General features: G+C 47.7%; 1 protein-coding gene across 1 annotated transcript in view; it reads left to right on the top strand.

Annotated features, from left to right (window-relative positions):
• The first annotated feature begins 2,504 nt into the window (after positions 1–2,504).
• Positions 2,505–26,925, top strand: part of LOC119373324 (uncharacterized) — a 58,016-nt gene continuing 33,595 nt past the window's right edge. The window contains exon 1 of the mRNA XM_037643347.2: positions 2,505–2,612. Within this exon, the coding sequence (XP_037499275.1) occupies positions 2,520–2,612 (93 nt within the window). The 5' untranslated portion in view covers positions 2,505–2,519. The remainder of the gene's footprint in view (positions 2,613–26,925) is intronic.

Below are 26,925 nucleotides of genomic sequence, written 5' to 3'. Positions count from 1 at the left end.
GTGCCTCCTTTTGCAAGAGGATTTCGAATTTCCGAGAGTGCCTTCCAACAGGCTACACACCTCCTGAAAGAATCATGACACCCCCCTGGTGCCTGGAACAGCCTAAACTTCGTTTGACAGTGCCAGGAGTTCGGAAGAAGGCAGATCTCTCGTCGCCAGCTTTAAAGCAGCTGTCTCTGCTGATGCTACATGAGGAATATGCAGACCACGTTAAACTTTACACGGATGGCTCTACAACTGTTAGGGGATCTGCAGGCGCTGTTATCTTCCCTGCAAAAGCCGAAATCTATCATTTTAGAGCGTTTCATAGGACTACGTCGACTGCTGTGGAGCTTGTGGCACTCCGCAGTGCACTTCGAAGAATTGAACCAGAGTCACCACAGAAATGGGGCATATTTACAGACTCGAAGTCAGCCCTGCAGTGTCTGTCATCAGCTTTACGTCGTGGTGCACAAGACCAGCTAGTATTAGAAATAAGAAAAACCTACCAGGAATTAAAGGACAAAGGGCATGACATAACTTTTCAGTGGCTTCCAGGCCACTGTGGCATCGACGGCAACGAACATGCCGATAGTTCTGCAAAGAATGCTCATGTAGGTGGCGTGCAAGAAGCCATTCCATTATCACGAACCGATGCAGCGTCAAAGATTCGCTCGCTCGCACATGATCTAATGCATTCAATGTGGAATACGTCCGGTTTTCAGCATACCCGCCTTCACCGTCTGGATCCATCACTTCAACTTCAAGTTCCATCCGGACTATCCCGATCCGAAACAACAGTCCTCTGCCGCCTGTGGCTAGGAGTGTCTTTCACGAACAGCTTTGCTTATCGAATCGGAATGGCAGACAGTGCTGCCTGTGCTCACTGTGGCAGCGAGGAAACCATTGCGCACGTCCTGTGTCACTGTCCTCATTATAGTTCCCAAAGACAACAGCTCTCAGCAACGCTAGCACGCCTCCATGACCAGCTGTTTTCGGAACAATCAATCTTGGAGTGCCGGAACGTTCTAGCTTCCAACCAGAAAGCGACGAAGGCGTTGCTGAAGTTTCTCCGCTCAACCGACCTCGTTAAACGACTATGATGCTGCTGTGCTAGAGTGTGTGCGTTTTCCCCCCCTCTTTTTTTTTCTTACTCTTTTTTTTTCTCTTCCTTACCTTTCTATCCCCCTTACCCCTTCCCCAGTGCAGGGTAGCAAACCGAAAAACTTCTGGTTAACCTCCCTGCCTTTCACTTAACCTTTCTCTCTCTTACCCAGACTTATGCAAGACAGATAAATGCAAGAACTGCGGTTCTACAGAGCCACGCAGCACACGCTGTGGGAATGTCGAGGGATAAGGAAAAATACTGGGGACGCAGCCTCCGCGTGTGCTAAGAGACTGCGTTGCAGAGCTCTGCACTTGACGATCAACTTTGGGCTATCCAGCGGGCCGAGAAAGCCGCCAGGACCCAAGAACTCCTGACCGTCACCTAGGCGGGACCTTTTGCCCATCACAAAAACTCGCAGGCCCTTTCATTAGAGTTATTTGTATGCGTACGCTACTGCAGTAAACACTTTGAAAAGTAAATTACAAACAAAAAATTACAGCATATCCGCGTGCGAATGATGAAGAGCTTGGGCGAAGCTCCTGAAGCAATCATGGTCTCGGGATCCGCTTCTCGTTGAGCCCGTTTCGCAGCGGCGTCCTTGTCTCGCACCGTCTCGGGATCCGCCTGGCTGCCGCCAAGCGAGCGCGGCGCCAGGCGGATCTCGAGGCGGTGCGCGCCCGCGAAGCCGCCGCCAAGCGCGCGCGGCGGCAGCCTCTCGAGCTCGCACCTCGGGATCCTGCCGACGAGCACGAGACGCAGCGGCCTTCCGCACCCGGCGCTCCTCGTCGTCCATGGTCCGCCAAGCAGCACGATCCGGCAAGCGCACTCCTCCACGTACGGCGACGATCAAGGAGAATGAGAAATAGATTACGAAGTTTCAGGGGCTTTAGCCAAGCGCACGATTGCTCCTCCCACCGGCGCTTCTCCGGCGTCTTCATCGTACATCTGAAGGGGGAAACAAGTTGACGGAACTCGCAGCAGACGGCACGTATCTCAACTGCCGTAACAAGCAGAAAGTCGATAAAGCGCAGCAAAATGTAGCGCGCATGTCGCACACCAAGATTCTACTCGTGCCGGGGAAACCCCACATGCTTACCTCAAACATTAGCGTCATCGACGCTTTGGTAAACGTAGCAGTGGGAACTCTACGAACGGGAACCGCTGGGTGATACGCACTTGCTCAGGTTTCGCAGTAGTGAAGCAGCACTTAGCGCAGAGTTTAGAAGTACATCAATCGCTACAAAAGGTTTTTTCCCTTGGGTGGGGGGGGGGGCAGCACCGCGTGTACAATACGCGTTTTAAATATTGCCGGACAACGACCTCTTGTTGGTATGTTATTGTGTTTTGTCTCAACCTATTTCGCTGTGCCGTCTCTGAGATGCGATCAGCGAATCCAAATGATCGAGTCCTCTCTTCACAGGATTTCGGCAGTATGACGAAGAAGGACATGGTGGTGTCTCTGGGCTGCTTCGCATTGTTCGCTATCACTCAGCAGATAGCTGGAACATGCGTAGACGCCAACCTGGTGAGTTTATATCTTGGTTTGGGCTATACTTTATGGTATTGGTTCATGACTGACGAAACATTTCGGTGCAAATTGAACGAGAACGAACAGCACACAAAACAACGGGCGGGCGCTAACTTCCGGCTCATTTTATTTGGAGAGGTGAGCTCACTCCGGACACGTGGTGGTAGTGCGCGCGCATCACGATATTTTCTTTTTTTTCCTTCACATTACTCGTGCCTAACAATGAACGAACGGTGAAGTGAAGCCTAACAATGAACGAACCAGGCCTGCGCGGAGCCGCAGCACAGTCACAGCGAAAACTAGAAGGGCGGACTTTCTACAGCCTTTTGTACACTCTTTTGGGGCAACTACTACAAGTACACTTGCATGGCACTCACATCGATCATCATAAGTTTTGTGAAGTAGGGAAGCACCCACTACGCCATTATTCGTTATGCTGCGGAGCAGCTCTTACGTTGTCCTCCATCTGTAAAAGTGTACTCGGTGGAAATAAAGATTTGATTTGATTTGAAGCGACGTAACCGCTACGTGCACTTTTTTGATGCTGTGGCTGTAGACGATGAAGTATTATGTCTGAGCCCTTTCTAATGGGTTGGAAGCTTTAAACGACCCACTAGTCACGCAAGTCGGATTGTGTGACACCTGGTCGTTATTTTACTCTTTACCACGCTATTTTGCATATATGTTAACGTGATCCCTCGGCAACTAATAAAAGCACACTTGCGAGGTCCCCACTACACCATAAATCATAATTTTTGTGAAGTAGCGAAGCATCCACTACGCCATTATTCCTCATTCTGCGGAGAAGCGTGGCACCCGCTAAACACCTATAAGGTATTATGTGCACTTTGTTGCTGCTGTGGCTGATGACGATGAAGAATTATGGCTGAGCCTTTTGTAATGGGTTGGAAGCAGTTACGCAATTCGCATTGTGTGACGCCTGGTTACTTTGCTCTTCTGCCACGCTGTACTGATAGCTTGCACGCGACGTCATGGACGCTCGACATGGCTTCAACATGGCGGCTTAGATGACGTCAAGGCAGTATAATCACGCGGCGATTAACCTGGCAAGTGTGATAACGACGTCGCTGGAACGTTATTGGGTCTTTGTGCATGAGTAACGAATTAGGAACAGGCATGCGATGTGTACTGGCACGGCCGCTACATAAAAAAAAAATCACAGCATATCCACGGAGTGAATGATGATGAGTGGGCGAAGCTGCGGAGATTCATCCGTAAACCGTGAATCTTCCGTGAATTCTGCCCAGTACATCATCACCGACGTGAGATCGGGCGCGTTTATACTAAAGGTTCGATGAGAGTTATGACGACTTGCAGCCCACTTTAATTTTACATGTACGCTGTGAATTTTCATTGTTTAATCACGCACAGGAGAAATCGCACACACGCACTACCTTGGAGGTCAAAATCCAGTGCCTATATATACGGGGTGGTCAGTGAATGGTTGTGCAGCGCGAGCGGTCGGTTTTTTCAATCAAGACGCTGCCGCGACGCTGCCTGCGTCGGCGCCGCTGCGCCGCGAGGCAAGGGGGGGGGGGACCGTAGGAGAGGAGAAAGAGGGGGAAGCGTAGGAGAGGAGAGGGCGATACATATCAGGGGGGGGGACCGTAGGAGAGGAGAAAGAGGGGGAAGCGTAGGAGAGGAGAGGGCGATACATATCACGTACTGTCGCAGCGCATTGTCTTTAGGGAGCCTTCATGTGTGCACGCCCCCTCCGTTTTTAAGACTGGTTACACACTACTACGACGGGGACGAACGGGTGCCGCTATTCGCCGCGAGATCGGGCTACAGGTGGCAGCACCGTCGCCGCGCTAGTGTGGATAGGCGGTTGTCGGCGCGTATACAAACGTGCACAACAGCGCTTCGTTGTGAGCGATGTGACCCGATTTCCGGCAAACAAAATGCGTTGACTGCAACTTTGTGGTAATATGTGCGCTCTTCATTCCCGAATTAATGCACGAAGCGCGCCAAACGTTACAATTACTTGTGGGAGACGCGCATTCTGCAAATGAACGGGTTGCTCGCCTTCGGCGACAGTCGGCGTTTTCGCAATGGGTGACGTTTTCTTGTTGTTGCTTTTTAGGGGCGAAGCTCCTTAAAGGGGCCCTGCAACACCTTTCTTAGTTATATTGGAATAGTCTCATTATTGACGTATGACTCTTCACGAGTCATATGCCGCAAAAATTTTTCGAATCCGTCAAGTCTAAGTGGTGTTACCAAATTATAGAGATCACGTTCCGCAGCTTTCTCCCTCAACTCAACGCCGCGAGCGCGCGGAGAGCTAGGCAGCGACTCGAGGGAGGGAGCGCAGACGAGCGAGGCTTCGCCCAAGAGCGCCGGCGGAAATTTTTTCTTCATTTTTTTCTCTCTGACGTCTGGGCGCAACCACGTGGTCTGTGCCGCCACTTCCGGTCGGCTTGCGTCGTTCTCGTCGAGCGGAGCCGATGTGTATCGCGCGTGCTTGAAAACTGCGCGTCGGTTTGGTAATGTTGGGTGTGCACCTCGAACGCCGTAGTGTTTTCATCGCTCTGCCAACCACGGAAGCAAACCTGCGCGCTCGTTTGGAACGAATGACAGCTGAGATCGGTTTCGGCCCATACTCCGATACACCGCCTCGTAAGACGGCACTGGCAGACGACCCCGAAGCGCCGCCATTACCGGACGCCAGCATTGTTATCGGAGACATGCTGCACGGCTGCCTCGGTCGGTCGTGAGAACGTGCCGACGATGCAGTTCCCAGCTGACGAGGCAACACTCGAACGGCTGCCACTCTCAACGGCAACCGGCGATGGTCAAAAGCACAGAAATATTCACGTTTTCGGCACTGCGCATGGCGAAGAAAACGGAACCACGCAACTACGAGCAGACGAGCTGTCGGTGAGACCGGAAGTGCTAATATTAATGTTTGTTCGGTGTTTTTAACGCGATAACAGAATATAAACATACATATTATCTACTTATTGAACTTAAAATTAACAACGAAAGTAATAATGAGGGTGTTATCGCGATTATAACATCAGCCAATGGTGGAACTGCCGACAATCGCGTCATATTTTGCGGACTAATACATCATTTGTCGAGAGAAGAGGGAGCGATTTTCAGCTGACTTTGAGAATTTATTGTAAATTCCAGGCCGTGCGCATCGCTATAATATTTGGCTCGCGTGTTCTCGGGAGCCTCGACTACCGATCGGCAGCGCTTTTTGAGCATGCTCGAAAAGTGTTGCAGGGCCCCTTTAAGGCGGCACCCGTTCGTCCCTCGTAGTCGTAGTCGTAGTAGTCGTAGTGCGTAACCAGTCTTACGCTTTGACCTCCAAGGTGGTGCCGGCGGGAGATTTTTCTTGTGCGTTGTTGAACAATAAAAAATTCGCAGCGTGCGCGTTAACTAAAAGCCGAATTCTTCTCTCTCATTCCCCATTAGCAGCCATTGGCATGTTCCAGTAGGAAACGTTAGTAGAAGTAGAAGTGTAAGTGTTAGCTAAAAGCCGACTTCTTCTGTCTCTCATTCCCATTAGCAGCCATTGTTTACCTCCAAGGTAGTGCCTGGTGAGATTTCTCCTGTGCGTGATTAAACAATAAAAATAAAAATAAAAAACAATAAAAATCTCACGTCGGTGATGATGTGCTGGGCAGAATTCACAGAAGATTCACGGTTTACCGATGAACCTCCGCAGCTTCGCCCACTCATCATCATTCACTCCGTGGATATGCTGTGATTTTTTGTACATGTTTAGCTTGTGTTCCACCTACTACGCACTGCTGTCTAGCGCGACTGAATTAACTATTTACTTCTTGTTCATTTGGATGCCCCTCAACAAAAAGAAAGCCCGTATTCCTGCAGGATACAAGAAGCTGCATACAAGAAGAAGCAAGTAAGCTAGGTATAATTTACAACAAATAATTGAACATCAAGTCATTCTAAAGACAGATTTCCAATTACAGATGTGCACAAATGCTGTCATGTATTTATTAACGACAATCATAACTACTCACAAAGCGAGGCACCTGTTGTAGAATGTTGCACTATTTGTCAGCGACAGGCCGGCATAGCTGTAAGCAAGCAAACGCTCGCTCGCACACATACACCCACCCACACACGAGCTGTAACCCGCAGAACAACAAGATGACCGACCTGGAATAGGGCGAGTAAGTCAGGCTTACGATTCGCAACGGCGCGTCCTCCGTATATAGTTTCGCGTTCGACCAAGATTCAACCACCAACCAAGAACTGTCAAAAGTTCTAGCAGTAATGAAAAGTCAGGCACACTTAATTTCACTTACCGAAAGAAGTAGGTTATCCGAATAGCTGCTTGCTAGCTGCAACGAATGTGGCGAGCAGATCAGGCCATTGTTGTAACGGACCGTCGGCGAAAACACACAGTAGAGCTTGTTTGACGAATCACTGATGGAAAATATGCGGCAAATGGCATGAGCACAGTTACTTCATGCCAGATAACAGCCAGTGAACCGTACAGAAAAGCTGGCATGCTACACAAAATGCGAAACGATGACAGCCGAGCCAACGCAAAACGACGCGACAACGCCAACGGCGTCTCCGCAGTCGCCGGTGCACAGCACGATCGCGAAGGACACGTTTCAACATGAGTGCCGCCGAAGCTGATTGCACGGTGCGCCGCATGGTGCGCCGGGTGCGCTGCGTGCGTAAAGTGCCTGCGTTTTGCCGGTTTTACTACTGTTGTCAGTCGCTGCTGTGCGAGCGTGCTGTTAGAGGCATCGTTGTGAAACAAATTATTTTGGGGGTATGGTTGTCTGCGTCATTTGTTTGAGTAAAACCGACGGTAACCGCTCTTTTGACATGCCGTTTTTGTATATTGGCCCTTCTAGAGAAAACATTCGAAGAATCATTGAGATAGTCGTTGTGCACTCGTACTTTCAGACAAAATGTCTGAAAAATGTCTCGAACTAGGCGTTATGAACTTCTTTGGCAAAATAGACTCTGGGTATGCCGTAGCTGTTGAAAATGCTAATAAAGAGTATGCAAGCACATCTGAGGGGCGAATTAATGCTATATTTAAAAAATACACATATTTTTGGTCTTCTCGTAAACTAAGACGTTTTTTAGAGGTTTTGTGTTTCGTGGGAAGAAATTGCAGTCACGTTTACGTATGTGCGTCACCCATTCACCTTTCTCCTAAGCACGTAAATAATCGCGAGAAATGCCACGAATGCAATGCATACATGCTCGCACAATTATCCATGAATTATTTCTTCAATCACATATTTTCCGAAAGATAAAAATTAGCGGCGGTTTCCATATGCTGCAAAATCAGTTTCACGCATTGTCAGATGAACTAGCGTGTAGCGGTTTGCATCCAAACAGCTTTGCAATGTCCGCACGGCCATCTCCTGTCGACGTCCTCTTGATATCCACGCCTGGATTATTGAAAACGTCCACGTGCTATATATTCTTGGACGTCTGTCGGAAGACCTTTTTTGGACATCCAAAACGCGACGTCCGCTGCACGCCCCGTGAACCGCCGTTCTGGGACGCGGACGTTAGGCTCTTCTTCGGACGTCGTCAGGATATTCGTTGTCCATTGGGAAAGGTCCGGTTATTTTACGGGACCAAAGTACGTTTTAAATGCGAAGCATTTCTTAGCGAACTTCTGCGACTTTGAGCGTATCTATCTATCTATCTATCTATCTATCTAGCCGCCTACGACTTTGTGCTCTCCTGGCCGTTTCGTTAATCGGATGTATACCAAAATTGGTGTGTCATAACATGGCCTTATTACGAACATAAATGACAGGTCATATCATGAAAATCATGACACGCATGTCATGAACAGCATGATTTACATTCCACGGCCTTTGGTCTCTTGCGGCCGTTCCGTTAATTTTATATATACCAAAATTGGTACGGCGTGACAAGATTTCATGACGAACATAATGACAGGTCCTAAAATGCAAATCATGGCGCGCATGTCATGTGCAGCATGATTTACATGACATGGTCTCGGGGCCCTCGTGGCCGTTTAAATGAAGGGATACATACGAAAACTGGTATGACGAGACATTTCTTTACGACGAACATAAATGACACGTGGTAACATGAAAATCATGATATGCATGTCATGTATGACATGATTTACATGCCACGCTCATGGCGCACTCGCGGCCGTTTCGCTAGATTGATATACACCAAAATTGATATTGTGCGATGTGGCTTTATGAAGAACGTGAATAACAGGTGGTAGCATGAAAACCATGACATCCATGACATGTATGTCATGATTCACATGCCACGCTCGTGGTGCATTCGCGTCCGTTTCACTTGCGTGATATACACCAAAATTGGTGTTACATGACACGACTGTATGACGAACGTAAATGAGACGTGGTAACATGAAAATCATGACATGCAAGTCATGTACGACCTGATTTATATGCCACGCTCATGATGCGCTAGCGGCCGTTTCGCTAGATTGATATACACCAAAATTGGCTTCGCGCGATGTGACTGTATGAAGAACATGAATAACAGTTGGCAAGATGAAAATCATGACATGCATGTCAAGTATGTGATGATTTAATTGCCACGCTCATGATGCATTCGCGGCCGCTTCGCTAGCTTGATGTATCCAAAATTGGTTTGCGCGAAGCGACTGTATGACGAAGGTAAATGAGACATGGTAACATGAAAATCATGACATGCATGACATGCACGACATGATTTACATATCATGCTCATGACGCACTCGTGCCGTTTCGCTTGCTTGACATACACCAAAATTGGTATTGCGCGACGCGACTGCATGACGAACGTAAATGAGAGTGGTAACATGGGAATCATGACAAGCAGGTTATGTATGTCATGCTTTACATGCCGCGCTCATGGTGCATTCCAGGCCGTTTCGCTAGCTTGGTATGCACCAAAATTGGTATTGCGCGACGCGACTGCATGACGAACGTAAATGAGAGGTGGTAACATGGAAATCATGACATGCATGCCATGTATGTCATGACTTACATGCCACGCTCATGGTGCATTCGCGGCCGTTTCGATAGCTTGATATACACCAAAACTGGTATTGCGCGATGTGACTGTATGAAGAATATGAATAACAGGTGGTAACATGAAAAACCATAATATGCATGTCATGTATGGCATGATTTACATGCTCTACTCATGGTGCACTCGCGGCCATTTCGCTCCTTTGATATACACCCAAACTGCTATTGCGCGATGTGACTGTATGACGAACATAAATGAGAGGTCTTAACATGCGAATCATGTTATGCATGTCACATACGGTATGATTTACATGCCACTGTCATGGTGCGCTTCCGGCCGTTTTGTTAACGTGATATATACCAAAATTGGTATGGCATGACACGAGTGCGTGATGAACATAAGCGACAGGTCATGCATTTATATACCACAATATGCGTTTCATTGGCACGGTGTACACTATTGTGCATGCATGCGTGCATGGCAAACGTGCGATATATGGTGGACTAGATGCCATGGCATGAATTATTTCATTTGGCTCAAAGACAAACAAGGCGACGTGTGCAGCTCTTTGCTGGCTGCTTCGCATTACATCCATTCCCACAATGCGTGGGATCTGCCAAATTTTTCATACGAATAATGTCCGCTGCCTTCCGTCAATCTAAACAACGCAACAGAAACGCTCACTAGATAACGTTAAAAAAAAAAGATATGGCTTCGCGTGAAATTACTGCGGCATAAATGTAAACTACGCCGTTTGGATTAATTTTGACCATCAGCGCTCTTTAACGCGCACCTTAGTCTAAGTACACGGGTGTTTTTGTATAAATTTCGTCACAAGTTAAAATTGCGCAAGGCAACTCAGTTTTGCGATTTCCGTGTCACTCATTTTCTGTTCTTTTTAGGGAAAATTTAAGTACCGAAGTGTCAGACGTGACTTAACAAAAATATTTCTCTCTAGTGAGACCAGGACCGTACACAACTAAAGCTCGTCGCGTAACGTATAAACATCTAACCACAACGCTCAAGTACATGCGAGCCTTTTAAATGCGAAGCATTTCTTAGCGAACTTCTGCGACTTATAGGTCATATCATGAAAATCATGAGACGCATGTCATGAACAGCATGATTTACATTCCACGGCCTTTGGGCTCCCTGGCCGTTCCGTTAATCGGATGTGTACCAAAATTGGTGTGTCATAACATGGCCGTATCGCGAACATAAATGACAGGTCATATCATGAAAATCATGACACGCATGTCATGAACAGCATGATTTACATTCCACGGCCTTTGGGATCCCTGGCCGTTCCGTTAATCGGATGTATACCAAAGTTGGTGTGTCATAACATGGCTTTATCGCGAACATAAATGACAGGTCATATCATGAAAATCATGACACGCATGTCATGAACAGCATGATTTACATTCCACGGCCTTTGGGATCTTGCGGCCGTTCCGTTAATCGGATGTATACCAAAATTGGTGTGTCATAACATGGCCTTATCACGAACATAAATGACAGGTCATATCATGAAAATCATGACACGCATGTCATGAACAGCATGATTTACATTCCACGGCCTTTGGGCTCCCTGGCCGTTCCGTTAATCGGATGTATACCAAAATTGGTGTGTCATAACATGGCCTTATCACGAACATAAATGACAGGTCATATCATGAAAATCATGACACGCATGTCATGAACAGCATGATTTACATTCCACTGCCTTTGGGCTCTTGCGGCCGTTCCGTTAATTTCATATATACCAAAATTGGTACGGCGTGAGAAGAGTTCATGACGAAAATAATGACAGGTCCGAACGTGCAAATCATGACGCGCATGTCATGTGCAGCATGATTTACATGACATGGTCTTGGGGCGCTCGCGGCCGTTTAAATGAAGGGATACATACGAAAACTGGTATTACGAGACATTTCTGTGTGACGAACATAACTGACACGTGGTAACATGAAAATCATGATATGCATGTCATGTATGACATGATTTACATGCCACGCTCATGGCGCACTCGCGGCCGTTTCGCTAGATTGATATACACCAAAATTGGTATTGCGCGATGTGACTTTATGAAGAATATGAATGATAGTTGGTAAGATGAAAACCATGGCATGCATGTCATGTATGTCATGATTTACATGCCACGCTCATGGTGCGTTCGCGTCCGTTTCGCTTGCGTGATATACACCAAAATAGGTGTTACGCGACACGACTGTATGACGAACGTAAGTGAGACGTGGTAACATGAAAATCATGACATGCAAGTCATGTACGACCTGATTTACATGCCACGCTCATGATGCGCTAGCGGCAGTTTCAGTAGATTGATACACACCAAAATTGGTATTGCGCGACGTGACTGCATGATGAACGTAAATGAGGGGTGGTAACAGGAAATCATGACATGCAGGTTATGTATGTCATGATTTACATGCCGCGCTCATTCTGCATTCCCGGCCGTTTCGCTAGCTTGGTATACACCAAAATTGGTTTTCCGCGACGCCACTATATGACGAGCGTAAACGAACGGTGGTAACATGATAATCATGACATGCATGAAATGTACGACATGATTTACATGCCATGCTCATGGCGCACTCGTGGCCGTTTCGCTAGATTGATATGCACCGAAATTGGTATTGCGCGATGTGACTGTATGAATAACATGAATAACAGGTGGTAACATGAAAACTATGACATGCATGCCATGTATGTCATGACTTACATGCCACGCTCATGGTGCATTCGCGGCCGTTTCGATAGCTTGATATACACCAAAACTGGTATTGCGCGATGTGACTGTATGATGAATATTAGCGACAGGTGGTAACATGAAAAGCCATAATATTCATGTCATGTATGACATGATTTACATGCTCTACTCATGGTGCACTCGCGGCCATTTCGCTCCTTTGATATACACCAAAATTGGTATTGCGCGATGTGACTGTATGACGAACATAAATGAGAGGTCTTAACATGCGAATCATGTTATGCATGTCATGTACGGTATGATTTACATGCCACTGTCATGGTGCGCTTCCGGCTGTTTTGTTAACGTGATATATACCAAAATTGGTATGGCATATGACACCAGTGCGTGATGAACATAAACGACAGGTCATGCATTTATATACCAGAATATGCGTTTCATTGGCATGATGTACACTAGATTGTGCATGCATGCGTGCATGGCAAACATGCGATATATGGTGGACTAGATGACATGGCTTGAATGTTTTCATTTGGCTCAAAGACAAACAAGGCGATGTATGCAGCTCTTTGCTGGCTCCTTCGCATTACATCGATTCCCACAGTGCGTGGGATCTGCCGATTTTTTTTTTTTACCACCGCGCCGCGAGAAGGCCATATTCACATGAGATTTAATACTTCTCATCGTTAGGGCAACGCCAAGTGCACTTTGCAATGCGCTTGAACCACAGAGCGGCATCTACACTGACTACACTGATATGACTCTCGTGAACGGAGGGTACGACGACCACACACAGCACTCTCGACAAGTGCACTCTGTGATCTTATTATTGCGATAGCAATTATATGGACAGTCTCGGCTGGAAAATGTCCGTCCCCGTCGCCGTCATTCACCGTATATGTATAAGTATGTATATATATAGAAAGGCCACAGAGAAAAATTAAGAAATTCTTTCCATAGAGTTAATATACTGACTCTAGAGGAAAAGCTCCCCATAGGGCCCATGCATTGAAACCTATAACCGCATGGGTTCCGCCATGATGGAACAAAACGATCGTTGCCAGCGTTGCCAGACCCTGAGACGCTCGCTATAATTGACGGTTGTAATCAGTTTTAATCTACCAACCTAAGCCAGCTACGCGCTGTTCAGAGAACATCAGCTGTGTTTGATGCGTGAAGCCGTGTGTTAGTGTACGGTTGTCTGTGCAGCTGGTCCGGTTGATAACAGTTAAAATTTCCACCTGTTTGTGCACGGTTTTTACTAGGCACTCCCTACCAAAGTTTCTCCGTTCGCTGGCACAAAGGTCACTCGACAGATTCGCAGCTCGAAGCAAAGTCCGTAGGCCGTGGTCGCGCGCTGATTCGATTTACAATGGCGAGACACCTGTATCCATGTTCTTTTTCAGCTCATTGCTGCCGTACTTCAGCGCAGAGAGCCGTAAAGCAGAAAAATGTCGATTGCAGCATGCAGCGGCGAGTGTGAGTGAGACATCTCCCGAAAGCTTCAATCGAAACTAAAGTTACACGGCCCACGAAGCTTTATCGCCGTTAAAAAGTGTAAAAAAATCGGTTGCGACTAGTTCGTACATAACCTTCAGGGCTTGTCTCATCTCTTCTTTGCCGTCCGTCCTGGTTCGCACTGATGCACTGAAGTTTCCAGCTCGAAAGAAAAAAGGGCTGTCGCATGAAGTCGAGTGGTATGCGGCGACAGAAAACGCACACAACGGGACACTATGACAACTACGAGATACACGACGCGAACGAAGTTTCAGGGGCTTTAACAGGACGCGCAAACCGGTGCAATCGGCCGCAAGCACACACTCGCGTACTCGCGAGTGTTGATATGGTGGTGCCATCTAGTTAATCAGCCTGCAAACGCTCCTTTCCGCGCGCAGTAAATTGCATAAATAGCCGTCGTATCCTTTCGTAGAAGTATTCAAAATAAACACAAAACAATATCCGCAAGTTTTTAATTGTGCAGATGCTTCTTTAAGATTGATATGTGATGGCAAGAATGACAACGTTCCAAGATGTCAGCGTTCTTGTGGTTATAGGTTTCGCGGCCCAGCTTTTCCTCTAGAGTCAGTATATTAACTCTATGATTCTTTCCGACGCGCGGAATCGAACGGGCGACCTCTCGCTTTGCAGCCCGCCGCGTTAGACGTTAGGCCACGACGGCACCGTCTCTCAGCCTGCTAACGGCGAGCTATTTATATACACCATGTAATTCAGCATGCTTTCTTAGTGGCCACATAGATGGCGCGACGTGCGCGCGTGTTGCGCGCTTTAGAGATCGTCGCCCCGCCCCTGCGAACGCCGTTGCTGTTCGCTCTACAGGGCATCGTCGCTTTCGTGCGCTTATCTCAAGGAAAGAAGGGGCGGCCGGTGGGGTGCTTCGCTTCACTCGCTGCAGCGGCCGCGTTTGCGAAAGGAGCGCGCTGTTCAAACAGAAAAAAGTAACAACTGTGACAATTAGTTCGCGCTCGTCTCGTGTGTACCTGTTCGTTTGTTTCGTGCGTCCTGCTTTATGTCTGAGCAGTGCGCTTCAAGTGTCGAGCTGTGACGCATTAGTTCGCGCTCGTCCTGTGTGCGTTCTTTTCGTGCGTCCTTTGGGCTCGAGCGATGCGCTGGCAATTTCGAGCTGCTTTCCGTTCTTCGCGTTACATTACAATTTATTGCTATCGCAATCATTGCTTCGCCGTTGCGGCGAAACTGTGACTTTTTAAAGTACATATGCAGCCGATCAAGGCCAAATGCTTCTTTACATCGTGTTAGGCATACGTACGAGCGGTTAAAGTTGCACTAACGAAACGGACCAAACCGCCTTTTGAGGATCTGCATGACGCACGCGCTCATGCAAACACAACGGGGCTAGCAGACGACGCATGGAGCAATCCACACTTGGCGCGGTTTAGCCAGAAGCCGCTAGGCGGCGACTCCGCTCGATCTCGCGGCCAATAAGGAGCTTCGCCCCTAAAACAGGTGCGGCCTGCTGCGTGGCGCCGAAACGGCGTCCGGGGCCTAGTTCTCCTTGCGCCCGCACTGGCGCCACCACACTGGTACAGCTAGCCGTTCACGGAGAAGCGCTTCGACAGCCGCGTTTCTACGCCCGACACTTACTCCAATTAGGCCGTATCAGGGTTGCCACTGACTTTGGAGTCAAAGTCGCCAAACGACGAGAAAAAAGTCGCCAAAAGTCACAATTTTTTTTTTCATATTTCGCCAAAAATGTCGCCACTCTAGACATGGGCGACGTACCTAGCAATAATAATTTCCTATTACTTATAGCCCCGCAGATACAATACCATTCAAAACCCTTCCGTTATACTGACGTTTTTCAATGCCACTCGCATCGCCCGCTTCGCCATGGGAGTGCTTCGTGCGCCTGGTTCCCCGACTAGCCGCGAGACGAGCTTGGTGCCGCAAGGTTTACCACCCATTATGAATGGAACGCTCATGATATCCTTCCATCCACGTCAGTTCCTTTCAAAGGTAAAAGTGCGGTAAACCTTGTGTGAAAACTATGAAAGCGTTGTTTGTAGACAATGTTACGTTCCCATATCTGAATTAAAAGGTTTATTGAAGGTGACAGGGCTGGAACCGATCATTAGTGAAGTATATAACTTTTCAGTTTCAACTGATATGATACCGGTGATGGGATACCACATTTCAAGCTTGCGCTTGAAATGTGGCGCGGACACGTTCTTTATGACAGCTGCGCACTTGATACGGTGCATTCAAAAATTTCCGTCGAATTCTTCTGGCAGAATTTCACCAAGCTTCTCAACCGCACTTGGAGATGCGCGTGTAGCTGTGTACAATGCAATTCGGACTTCGCGCCTTGCTTGGTCAAAGTTTGGCTTGCTAACCTGAGCAAGAACTGCTTGAGCTGCTGACTGCTGTGGGGGACGCGCCAGTACCTCCTGCAGTACCTCCTGCATCTAGATTGATTGAGGAGATACACACGAGTTACAGGGCGGACGTACCAAATGGCGCGTAATGTGTGCCTTTTATTGGTAGGTCTAAAACCAAGAAAAATAGAGAGAACGTTGTCGCTTATTCGTTGGGAAGACACTGAGATTAACCGCGATGAGACCAAGGCCGAAAATCGCCAAAAATTCGCCATGTAGTCATTCATAATTTTACGTCGCCAAGGGCCTCTCAAATTCGCCAATTTGGCGAAAAGTAGCCTCCACTGGCAACACTGCCGTAGATAACGCGTTTTATAGTTGCACATTACAGGTTGAATGTTGAAGTCGTTATTAGAACTGCCGATTACCCCACATCTGTGAACAGTTTGCCATAGGAGTACCAGTGTTTTGTAGAGTGGGCCTCAATACTCTCCACGAATGCTGCCCGTTTGACTCACCTGAAATGATAAGTGTCACTCAATCACAGATCCCGTTAATGGGCAGGCAGTCGTCGGGCAGATTCCAAGGGCTGACTTATCGGCCCATCGAAACGCACCACGAAAGCACACAAAATTTAAATGTAGGTCCTGTTAGTGCGCAAACAAATGCCGGTTGTGGTCCAAAGCAAGAGTTAGAGCCAAGAGTTGACAACACAAACAAAATATATTCTCAGTTAAGGCAGAAGCATCACGCAAACATCCACACTCGACAGGTATCAATTACAACTCACAACATCGCTTAGTGGTGTTTAAAACAACGGCAACAAACTTACCATGGTACAAATGCACTCTCCTCCATTACAAACTATCCAAGAACACTTAAAGGCCTTGAATATTCACCAAACGTGTGCAGCTCACAACTCTTCCAACGTTTCTGGAATATCTCTCTTCCAGGAAACACTCAAACGAACTCCAGCTCTGGTCACCGTCATTCGGCGACACTCTTCTAAACAGTGCTCCCACGGTGTCATCACTAGATCATCCAAGATCGACTGACCGCACTACACGACTCACACGAACAACATAACTTCTTCGCCGACTTCACCATACCGTCCTACCCTCCATCGTCTCTCGTTTGGGTCCTTCTCGGTCTCGCGAACATTCCAAGTGATTGTTCGGCTCGTAGCACGTAGCGCAGCGACAGCTAGGGGAAAGGGATTCGTCTCGCCGGTTCGTCTGCGGAATCGGTCGGTTCCACTTTGATTTCTTGAATTCTCCCGATCTGCGCGGGTGTTAGCCTGTTGCGACCGCGACGGCGTCTTCGGTGGAGGGTAGGGGTTGCCCTGGGCGCCTTTTGATGCTCGTCTTTTTAGGGGCGTAGCTCCTCTTAGTCTAACCTTGTCACGTCTCCGTTGTCCGGCGTAAACGGATCTCCCGTATGATGCAATAGATGGCACTGTCTCATAGAAGCGCATACAAACTGCAGTTCAGGGACGATATTCTAGATGGCGCTGTACACAATCTGTGTCGTCATCACCATTTCTCGTCTCATTTCCTAGATGGCGTTGGTCCAATAGAATTGTGTGCAATATGGCGCTTGTGTGAATGGACACCAGATGACGCTGGAAGTGCCGCTGCTCTTCGATTGGCTGCTGCGCGGGCTGCGCGGGGATGCGCGGGGAGCGAGCGCCTCTCTCATTCTCCTGGAGCGTCGCCGTACGTGTCGGATCGTTGGCGGAGCGTGGACGATGCGCAGCGGCGGGCGCTCGCTTGGCGACAGCCAGGCGGATCCCGTGACGGTGCGTGCCAAGGACGCCGCTGCGAAGCGGGCTCAACGAGAAGCGAATCCCGAGACCATGATTGCTTCAGGAGCTTAGCCCAAGCTCTTCATCATTCACCCGTGGATATGCTGCAATTTTTTTTTTCGTTGTGCGCACCCGTTGGGGGTAACAGTCGGCGCAGTGCCTTGATGCTGTCGGCAGGATGCGGCGGCGCGCGCCTGTTTTAGCGCTCGCTTGTGACAGAAAGAAGTGCTCTGTTACGAATATTACGCTTCCCGACACTGTAGATCGCATGGGAATACTTGGTACTTCACCGTAGCGTCTTTTCACAGGTTCGAGTTGCACAGCGGCACACAACAGCTTCGCGTCATCACACCGCTAGAAAAAACCGTCTGCCACACACGCGCGCACCAAAAAAACGTACTCAAGCGCAGGAAACATGAGGCAAGCTGCTCACACGCGCGGTCACACACAGAAAGACACGAGAAAGCACACGACAATGCACACGGACACGCATAAATCCTGAGGCGACCACATAGTAACACGAACCGGCGTCTGCCTTGAGGACCGTGCTAGTGGCGCCCTCACCCAAAACAGCTGCCGCTCAGCCGACCCGCGCTCGCCCATTGACGGCGACGCGACGCAGCAGGCCGCACCTGCTTTTTTTTTATGTAGCGGCCGTGGTACTGGAAACACTAACGTGACATCTCAAAGTTGGCGTCCCACCATGTTGGCGCTCCAGCGTGGCTGTTTCAGTGACGTCAGTGCAAACGGTCCAATGTTAACGTGGTTCCTTGCCCGACATGAGGTATATGTGCAGGGTCTTTTTGCGAAGGAATACGAACCCCAGAGCCACGCCGGTGCTTCACGTTCCTTCGCAAAAAGTCGTCGCTTCCTCGCGACGACAAAGGCAATTTATTTTAAAAGACAGGGCGTGCAAACACGGACACAAGAAAGAAGTCAGGACACCACAAACGCCGACTAACAGTTGTTAGTCGGCGTTTGTGGTGTCCTGACTTCTTTCTTGTGTCCGTGTTTGCACGCCCTGTAACTGTTAGTCGGCGTTTGTGGTGTCCTGACTTCTTTCTTGTGTCCGTGTTTGCACGCCCTGTCTTTTAAAATGAATACTTACCAACTAGCTCAGCTCTCTGTTATTCTAAGACAAAGGCAAGCTCGAAAGATAGCGCCTCGGCGCGGGCTGAAAAAGCAGCAAGGTGTACAAATGTGAAGAACCGGACTGGCATAGGTTGGAAAGAATGATGCCTCAGTTCTGACTGCGTCTCTATGATTGCCTGGTGTGTATCTGTCTGATGTGTCTGTTTGAATTGAAGAAAGGCAGTACGGCGTTGTTTTGTGGTGGAATACTCGGCTACCACGCGGAGGGCCCGGGTTCGAATCACATTTTGCCCTGGATATTTTTTTCTCTTATCTCGCGCTATAGCGGTTACGGACTCCGGCGGCAGCGGCGGACAGCTACGGCACTGCTGTTGTGATCTCACAACAACTTTCGCTGTAAAAAGTAGTGCGCATACTATGAGGTATTAAGTGCTTGTCACAATATTTATTACCTTTTTAGTAGCTGAAAGTAGTAATTGCCAAGTTAGTAACTACCTACAGGGAAGTAGTAATACAAAGTTAGTAACTTTACTACCCTGCCAAGTCCAAGTAAAACAATGAGACCGTTCACTCTCATAAAAAAAGATCGTTATATTCACTAACTTAATAGTACTAACCGTTTACTCGTCGCAAAAAGCACTAACGTCTTAGTAAGTGAAGGTAGTAAAATGCAGGTTAGTGAAATTCGCTTAGTGGTTATTACTGGCGCCAAATGGTTAGTTATATAGTGAATAGTTAGTAACCGCACAAGCAACTCAGTAACCATAATTTCTAGTGAACAGCAATTTGTCAACTAGAGGTTTGTGCCTATTTTGTTTATATGTGCGTGTGCATTGCCACGTCAAGTTGATTCTATTGCAAAAGCATATACCAGATGAAAAAAAAATTCGGCAGATTCACGTACCATGGGAGTCGATGCTATGCGAAGCATGTGGCGGGAAGGTGGCTGTGGCGTAATTTTTTTACTGAGCGAAACGTTGCAAAATGACGCTAGGGATTTGTATAAGTTTTATACGCACACATATATGTTGAAGAGCCGCATATGTGTTACATAACCAGTTGTTTACAGTTGGGTAACGCTGCTAACGGCAACGTCAGTATTATACCAACACCAGAAGCGGTAAGCTGGCATGTAGTGCTTACACTTGTCCCTTATGATGGAGAACGCACGCACGTTTCACGAACCCGTGTGCATGTGTGGAAGAAGTTCTTGACAGTTCTTGAACAAGGTCATCATCCTCGTGATCAGCAGCTGGTCATGACTTGTTATCGGATCAGGTCGTGATCGCGGTGACGAGGGGTCCATGTGTACTGAAGTATGAGGTATAGTACAGCTGTTGGAAATCGTGGATGCCTCGGCCATTTCGTCGACACATTATCTGTCGATAGAGCAGGAGACATGTCGGTATCTGAAGTCACCCTTCGCGTTGGTGAGGTATAGGCCGTCGAGGCTGGTAGGCCTGGACAGTGCTACGTAGGCCAACAACAGTGGATGGCGCTTGTCCTATTCGTAGACTACCTGGGCGTACGTGGCCTAGAGCACTGCACGGGCTCGGCCCTACCCGGAAACCCGGGCCCGGCCCGGCCCGTGGGCCGGGTCGGGCCTCGTAAAGTAGTTCTCACGGCGGGCCCGGGCCGGGCTCGGGCCTGAAGCTCCAGGCTTAGGGCCGGGCCCGGGTTTGAGGTGGCGGGCTCGGCTCGGGCCGGGCTTGGACTTTCCTGGGTTCATAAATGGACACTATAGCGAAGCAGTGAATCGGTTTAGACTGATAAAGTGAACTCGAAGAACTCGAATGTCATTCATTTCACCATCATCAGTTTATTATCAGACGAGAAAATCAAGGTCGAAATTCCATTTTCTAAATTTCGCGTCGAAATCTCTGAGCCTGACGTCACGAATTTCAAACTGTATTTGTCGTATTTGGGCACATTGGCTGAATAAAATTTTCTTAAACTTGGTATGTTAAGTCTATAGCCCCCTCAGAGGTCAATGTACTTCATTTTTAGTGATTAGGAACTACGTAGGCCCCATTAGACGCCGTCAGAATCTAAGGTGTCACGGTGTCTGCTGCGCGAATTTAAAGGGGGCGTCGCCACCCGCATTTACCTTTTTGCGCGTTGTCTCACTTACCAAGAGTCTTGTCCCGGCGAGCGTGGTGTTTTAGGAATCGCAAAAGAGTAATGTACTGATAATAGAGAAATTGTTTTTCTTTCTAGTGCCTCATCAAGTTTGTTTCACATACGTTGTGCATACATACATATGTTTCACATTTTCTCTCGAAAAAAAAACGCTTTTTTGTGTGGGGCAAGATTTTTGGAGACATTTTATTAGAGACAGGGGCGTAGCCAGAAATTTTTTTCGGAGGGGGGGGGGGGGGGAGTGGGTAGGTTCGACCACACTTTATGTACGTTCGTGTGTGCGTTTGTATGTCTGCGTTGTAGGGTTTAGCGGTTTCATCTAGCCCTGAACCCTTTAGAGATGAGGCCGAGATTCAAAGAGACACATCTTTACTGGTCCCAGCCTTGGCCGCAACTGCCCGCTGCCAGCGGCTGCCGCGTGACACGAGCGCACATGCGATCGTCGTTCTCTTCTACTTACGATCGGCGCGCTCGCGGCCGCCGCTACCATAGCGTGTAATATACACATGCAAAATTAAAAAAATTCGAGGGGCGTTTGAACCCCCCCAACCCCCCCCCCCCTGGCTACGCCCCTGGTTAGAGACAAGTACTGAACTTATTTCGCTCCTTGCATATGGGGCTACTTGATTTATCTTAAATGGCCGAGCTAGAGGTAGATATACCAGACGCTTATATAGTTAACATGTCGTTATTCTGTGCTTTATTTACATTCATTACCATTTTATATCCCAAATGTTATCCTGTAATCGCAGTAATAAATGTAATATAATAAATATATACCTGTAACTTATCGCAAGAGCGATCACAGAGCTCCAAAGCGGGGAAGTGTTTTTGTTGCTGCCTTCCACTAAAACGAAAGGACTGCACGGAGTCTCGTTACCTAAAATTCCTATACAGACACATTCTTTTTCCGTGGCTTCGTCATGACCCTAGTGGTCATGTGGCGCGAGAAGGACGCGCGCAGCCGGCTTGGTGTGCCCAATTTTTTAACATTTTAACTTTCGCCTTTTTCTGTTATATCAGGGGTCTAAACCCACCTCAGCTAGCGGGCCGCATTCACGAAAATTCACTCCCGCAAGGACCAGGACAGTAACGCAGCTAAACGCGGGGGGAGGGGGGGAGGGGATAGGTCGTATCAAATGTCAGCTAACGTTGCCATTTAAAAGAACAGCTTTCCCATATATCACATATGTGTTGTTTCTGAAGGGTATTTGGCGGCAGGATTCCAACAACATATCGATACCTATCTTCAACATGACTAAAATCTGGACGCCGATATTGAAATACAGAGTTTTGTTTCACGGATGGTGGCCGCAGGGGATGCCTCACGACAAAAAAGCTTTAGTCCTGTCATGCCTATGTAGCTTAAGAACAAGACAGTCGTGTGCGGGCCGCGGGCCTTTAGGGAGAGGCCCACAGGCCGCGTGTTTGGGTCCTCTGCGCTATACAGGTATAGTGTGAGAGCTACATTACACTGCCGCAACACCGTTGGAATGTGCAGGAATAGCATAGGTTCAAACAGCATAAGGCGTGAGGCATAATATATTCGCTTGACGAAATATCGGGCTTGAAAAAAGACAATTACGAATTCCATGCCGGGTGATGTCCCTTTACCTCGAACCATAGGCATCCAATGAGTAAGCGTCGAGAAGCTTATTCGCGCCTTTATTACCAAACTGTAACCAACACCAAAAATAGATCGAAATCGCTTCGTCCACCTTCCTGCCAGTCCTACCCGCGTAGCGCAGTGGTCACCTTCCACCAGTACAATATCGTTAGGAAGGCACAGAGCATTATAATACGGGAAAAAAAATGAGCGCGGTGCAAGCCGTGCATAACATACACTGCTGAAAACTGCAAGCAGAAGCCCTCAAAGAGGAGTTTTATAGGTGATACTGAATAGTGTCACGACGTTCGGGAACGATAGAAATGAAGGGATAAGCTGCACAGCTAAGTTCATTCTGCAGAGGTCCACAAAGACATTTTAAATTTGCTTCAGTGGTGGAGGTTAAGAGCAACGACTGCCGACACCTTCACAATTCGCAAGGCAGATGTGCACCCCTGCGGCTAGCGTATGCAGTGCGAGAAATTTAGCGCGGTAGGGTATGTGATGCAACGGTGGATGGCGTGCTTAAAGCCGGAATCTCTAGATAATTTTACTTTTTGCACAATAACACGTGAAGAAATAAACTATAAAATATGCCACAAAAGACTTATAGACGGTATATAGTAGCAGTGGTGATATATGAAACATAAAATATATCAAAGGAATGCTACCACAAATACTTTTTTCGTTCTTTCGGCTGCCTATACGTATTTCTAAATGCATGCGTGGTGCACACGGTTCGTTATAATTTTTATCTAGTTTAGTGTATCTACAGCAAGATAATAAACTTGGCTTTCTTCCTCCATCTTGCTGTGGCAAGGTGCTGCCATGCTGAAGACAGGTGTTACATATCCGAAAGGGTGCTCGATTGGCTTTGTCGTTAGAGTATGTTTTAAGTTTCAGTAAAGAGCGCAATAAAAAATTCGGCAGATCCCATGTATCGTGGGAGTCGATGTTATGCGAAGCATGCGGCGGGTAGGTGACTGTGGCGTAACTTTATTTACTTAGCGACACGTTACGAAATGACGCTAAAGAGTTGTATAAATTTTATACGCACACATACATATATATGTTGAAGAGCAGCATATGTGTTATATAACCAGTTGTTTGCGGTTGGGTAACGCTGCCAATGGCAAGGTGGGTATTACCAACACCAGAAGCGGTAAGCTGATATGTAGTGCTTATACGTGTCCCGAGAACGCACGCACGTTTCACGAACCCGTGTGCATGTGTGCAAGAAGTTCTTGACAGTTCTTGAACAAGGGCATCATCACCGTGATCAGTGAGCACCAGCAGCTGGTCATGACTTGTTAGAGGATTCGGTCGTGATCGTGGTGACGACCCTGGTAGCACGCAATGTTGCCACAACGTTGAAGCAACTTTCTAAATGTTGCGGCAACGTTGTCTGAACATTTGGTGCTACTAGGGGAGGGGTGCATGTGTAGTGAAGTTTTTGGTATAGTAGAGCTGTTGGAATTCGAGGATGCCTCGGTCATTTCGTCGAGAAATCGTCTGTCGACAGAGCCGGCGACATGTCGGAACCTGAAGCCACCCTTCGCGTTGGTGAGGTATATGCCGTCGAGGCCGGTAGGCCTGGATAGTGCTACGTAGACTAACATCAGTGGATGGTGTTTGTCGTATTCGTAGACTACCTGGGCGTATGTGGCCCTACGTAGCCTAGTCTACAAAGCGGCTGTCAATCAATCTGGCGTCATCCTCGGTCGGCATGAGGCCATCGCCCAGCCTCGTAAGACATGAAGAGGACACTCCGTCGTTCTGGTGGACGAAGTGCACCTTACGGTGCGGTGATGTGGATATCATATGTAACTTTCGTTAATGTATACCTCCGGGGTCGAGCAATGCTTCAATATATCTTGCTGAATCATAAAAATACAAACATATTGTTTATTAGACTGCTATCAAAGCGGAGCCAACACTGGAACCACTGACATTAATCTGATATGACGCCTGTATCGTAGGAGTACACACATCGTAGGAGCATCGTGTAGTGTTTTTTGCTTTCTTGTAAAATTAGATAGCCACCACCACAACCACAATTGACGTTGTACCGATGTTACGCCTGCGTAGGCTGTTTTTCCAGACCAGTTTATAGACCTGGCGTGGCTCAGTGGTAGAATACCTGACTGCCAAGCAAAATGTTTGGGTTCGATTCCTGCTAGGATCCTAATTTTCATTCTTTCCATTCGTTGAGTCTACGCTGCCAATGTTCGTTTTCCTTAACGCTCTAGCATTTAAGATACCAATGTCTGTTCTCACCTTTCCTGGGTAGATATAAACTGTCAATCACCTGTGGCGCATACCCGTACACCGCGGCCCGTGGTAAACGGGTATGTGCCACACGTGTCTAGTGGAAAGGGTTTGACGACATACGCGGCAGGATTTTAACGTTATTCATGTCATGACCCGACAATCATATTCGTCAAATCCTCTCACCCTCCCATGCAAATTTCTGTCTACACCAATTTAAGGAGGCGATCATGAGAACACCTAGACGTAGGCGGCTAGATAGATAGATAGATAGATAGATAGATAGATAGATAGATAGATAGATAGATAGATAGAAACGCTCAAAGTGCCAGATGTTTGCTAAGAAATGCTTCGCATTTAAAACAAATTGAAGAGAGCATTCTGTTCTCTGTCTGCTCTCTTCTTATTGCGCTTCCTATCGAAACTGAACCCATGCTGCAAATCACTTTCCTTGCTGCAATGTCTGCTAGAAAACACTCTTGATGATCCCCATTGCATTAGCAAAAAAAAAAAAAGTTATAATGTACCATTGCCGACCAAACGTTCATTGTACCCAGTATGTCCACTCAGCTGTTTCCACTGTGAACCCCTTTTTACACGAAATTACCGTAGGTTAAAGTAGAATTGTTAGCGAAATATTCGCCAACAAAGCATAGATATTTGCTACTTCAAACAGTTTGCTGTAGATTCTGTGTTCTGGCAACACCACCTATATTATTAGCTCGGGCCTCTGTCGGGCCTGATCTGCCGTCGGGCCGGGCCGGGCCGGGTAGGCGAAACTTTTTGTCGAGTTCGGGCCGGGCCCGGGTCGCGTATTGAATCACCAGGCCGGGCTCGGGCGGGTGAACTTGAACGAGTTCCGGGCCCGGGCCGGGCCAGGACCCGAAATCACGGCCCGTGCAGTGCGCTAACGTGGCCTACGTAGCCTAGTCTACAAAGCAGCTGTCAATCAATCTGGCATCATCCTCGGTCAGCATGAGGCCATCGCCCAGCCTCGCAAGAAATGAAGAGGACACTGCGTCGTTCTGGCGGACTATGTGCACTTTATGGTTCGATGATGTGAATATTATACGTAACATTAGTTAATGTATTCCTCCGGTGTCGAACAATGCTTCAATATAGCTTGCTGAGTCATAGGAATACAAATGTAATGTTTATTAGACTGCTATAAAAGGGGAAACAACACTGGAACCACAGACGTTAATCTGATATGACGCCTGTATCGTAGTAGTATACACATCGTAGGAGTATCATGTTCATTACTTTCTTGTAAAATTAGATAGCCAGCACCACAACCACAAGTGACGTTGCATCGACGTTACGCCTGCATAGGCTGTTTTTCCAACCCAGTTTATAGACCTGGCGCGGCTCTGTGGTAGAATACCTGATTGCCACGCAGAATGCTTGGTTTCGATTCCTGCTGGGATCCTATTTTTTCTTCTTTGCATTCGTCGGGTCAACGCTGCCGATGTCGGTTTTGTTTAACCTCCTCGCATTTAATATCTGTTCTCGCCGTTCCTGGGTAGATATAAACTGTCAATCACCTGTGGCTTATACCCGTGCACCGTGGCCCGTGGTAAACGGGTATGTGCCACACGTGTCTGGAGGAAAGGGTTTTACGACGTCCACGACAGGATTGTCGCCTTAATCATGTCATGACCAGACAGTCATATTCGTCAAATCCTCTACCCTCCCATGCCAATTTTGGTCTACACCAAGTTAAGGAGGCGATCATGAGAGCACCCAGACGTAAGTGGCTAGATAGATAGATAGATAGATAGATAGATAGATAGATAGATAGATAGATAGATAGATAGATAGAT

This window comes from Rhipicephalus sanguineus, chromosome 11 (assembly GCF_013339695.2).
Source record: "Rhipicephalus sanguineus isolate Rsan-2018 chromosome 11, BIME_Rsan_1.4, whole genome shotgun sequence".
NCBI lineage: Eukaryota > Metazoa > Arthropoda > Arachnida > Ixodida > Ixodidae > Rhipicephalus > Rhipicephalus sanguineus.
The sequence above is the reverse complement of the archived record's forward strand: the minus strand, read 5'-3'. Positions and strand labels throughout refer to the sequence as shown.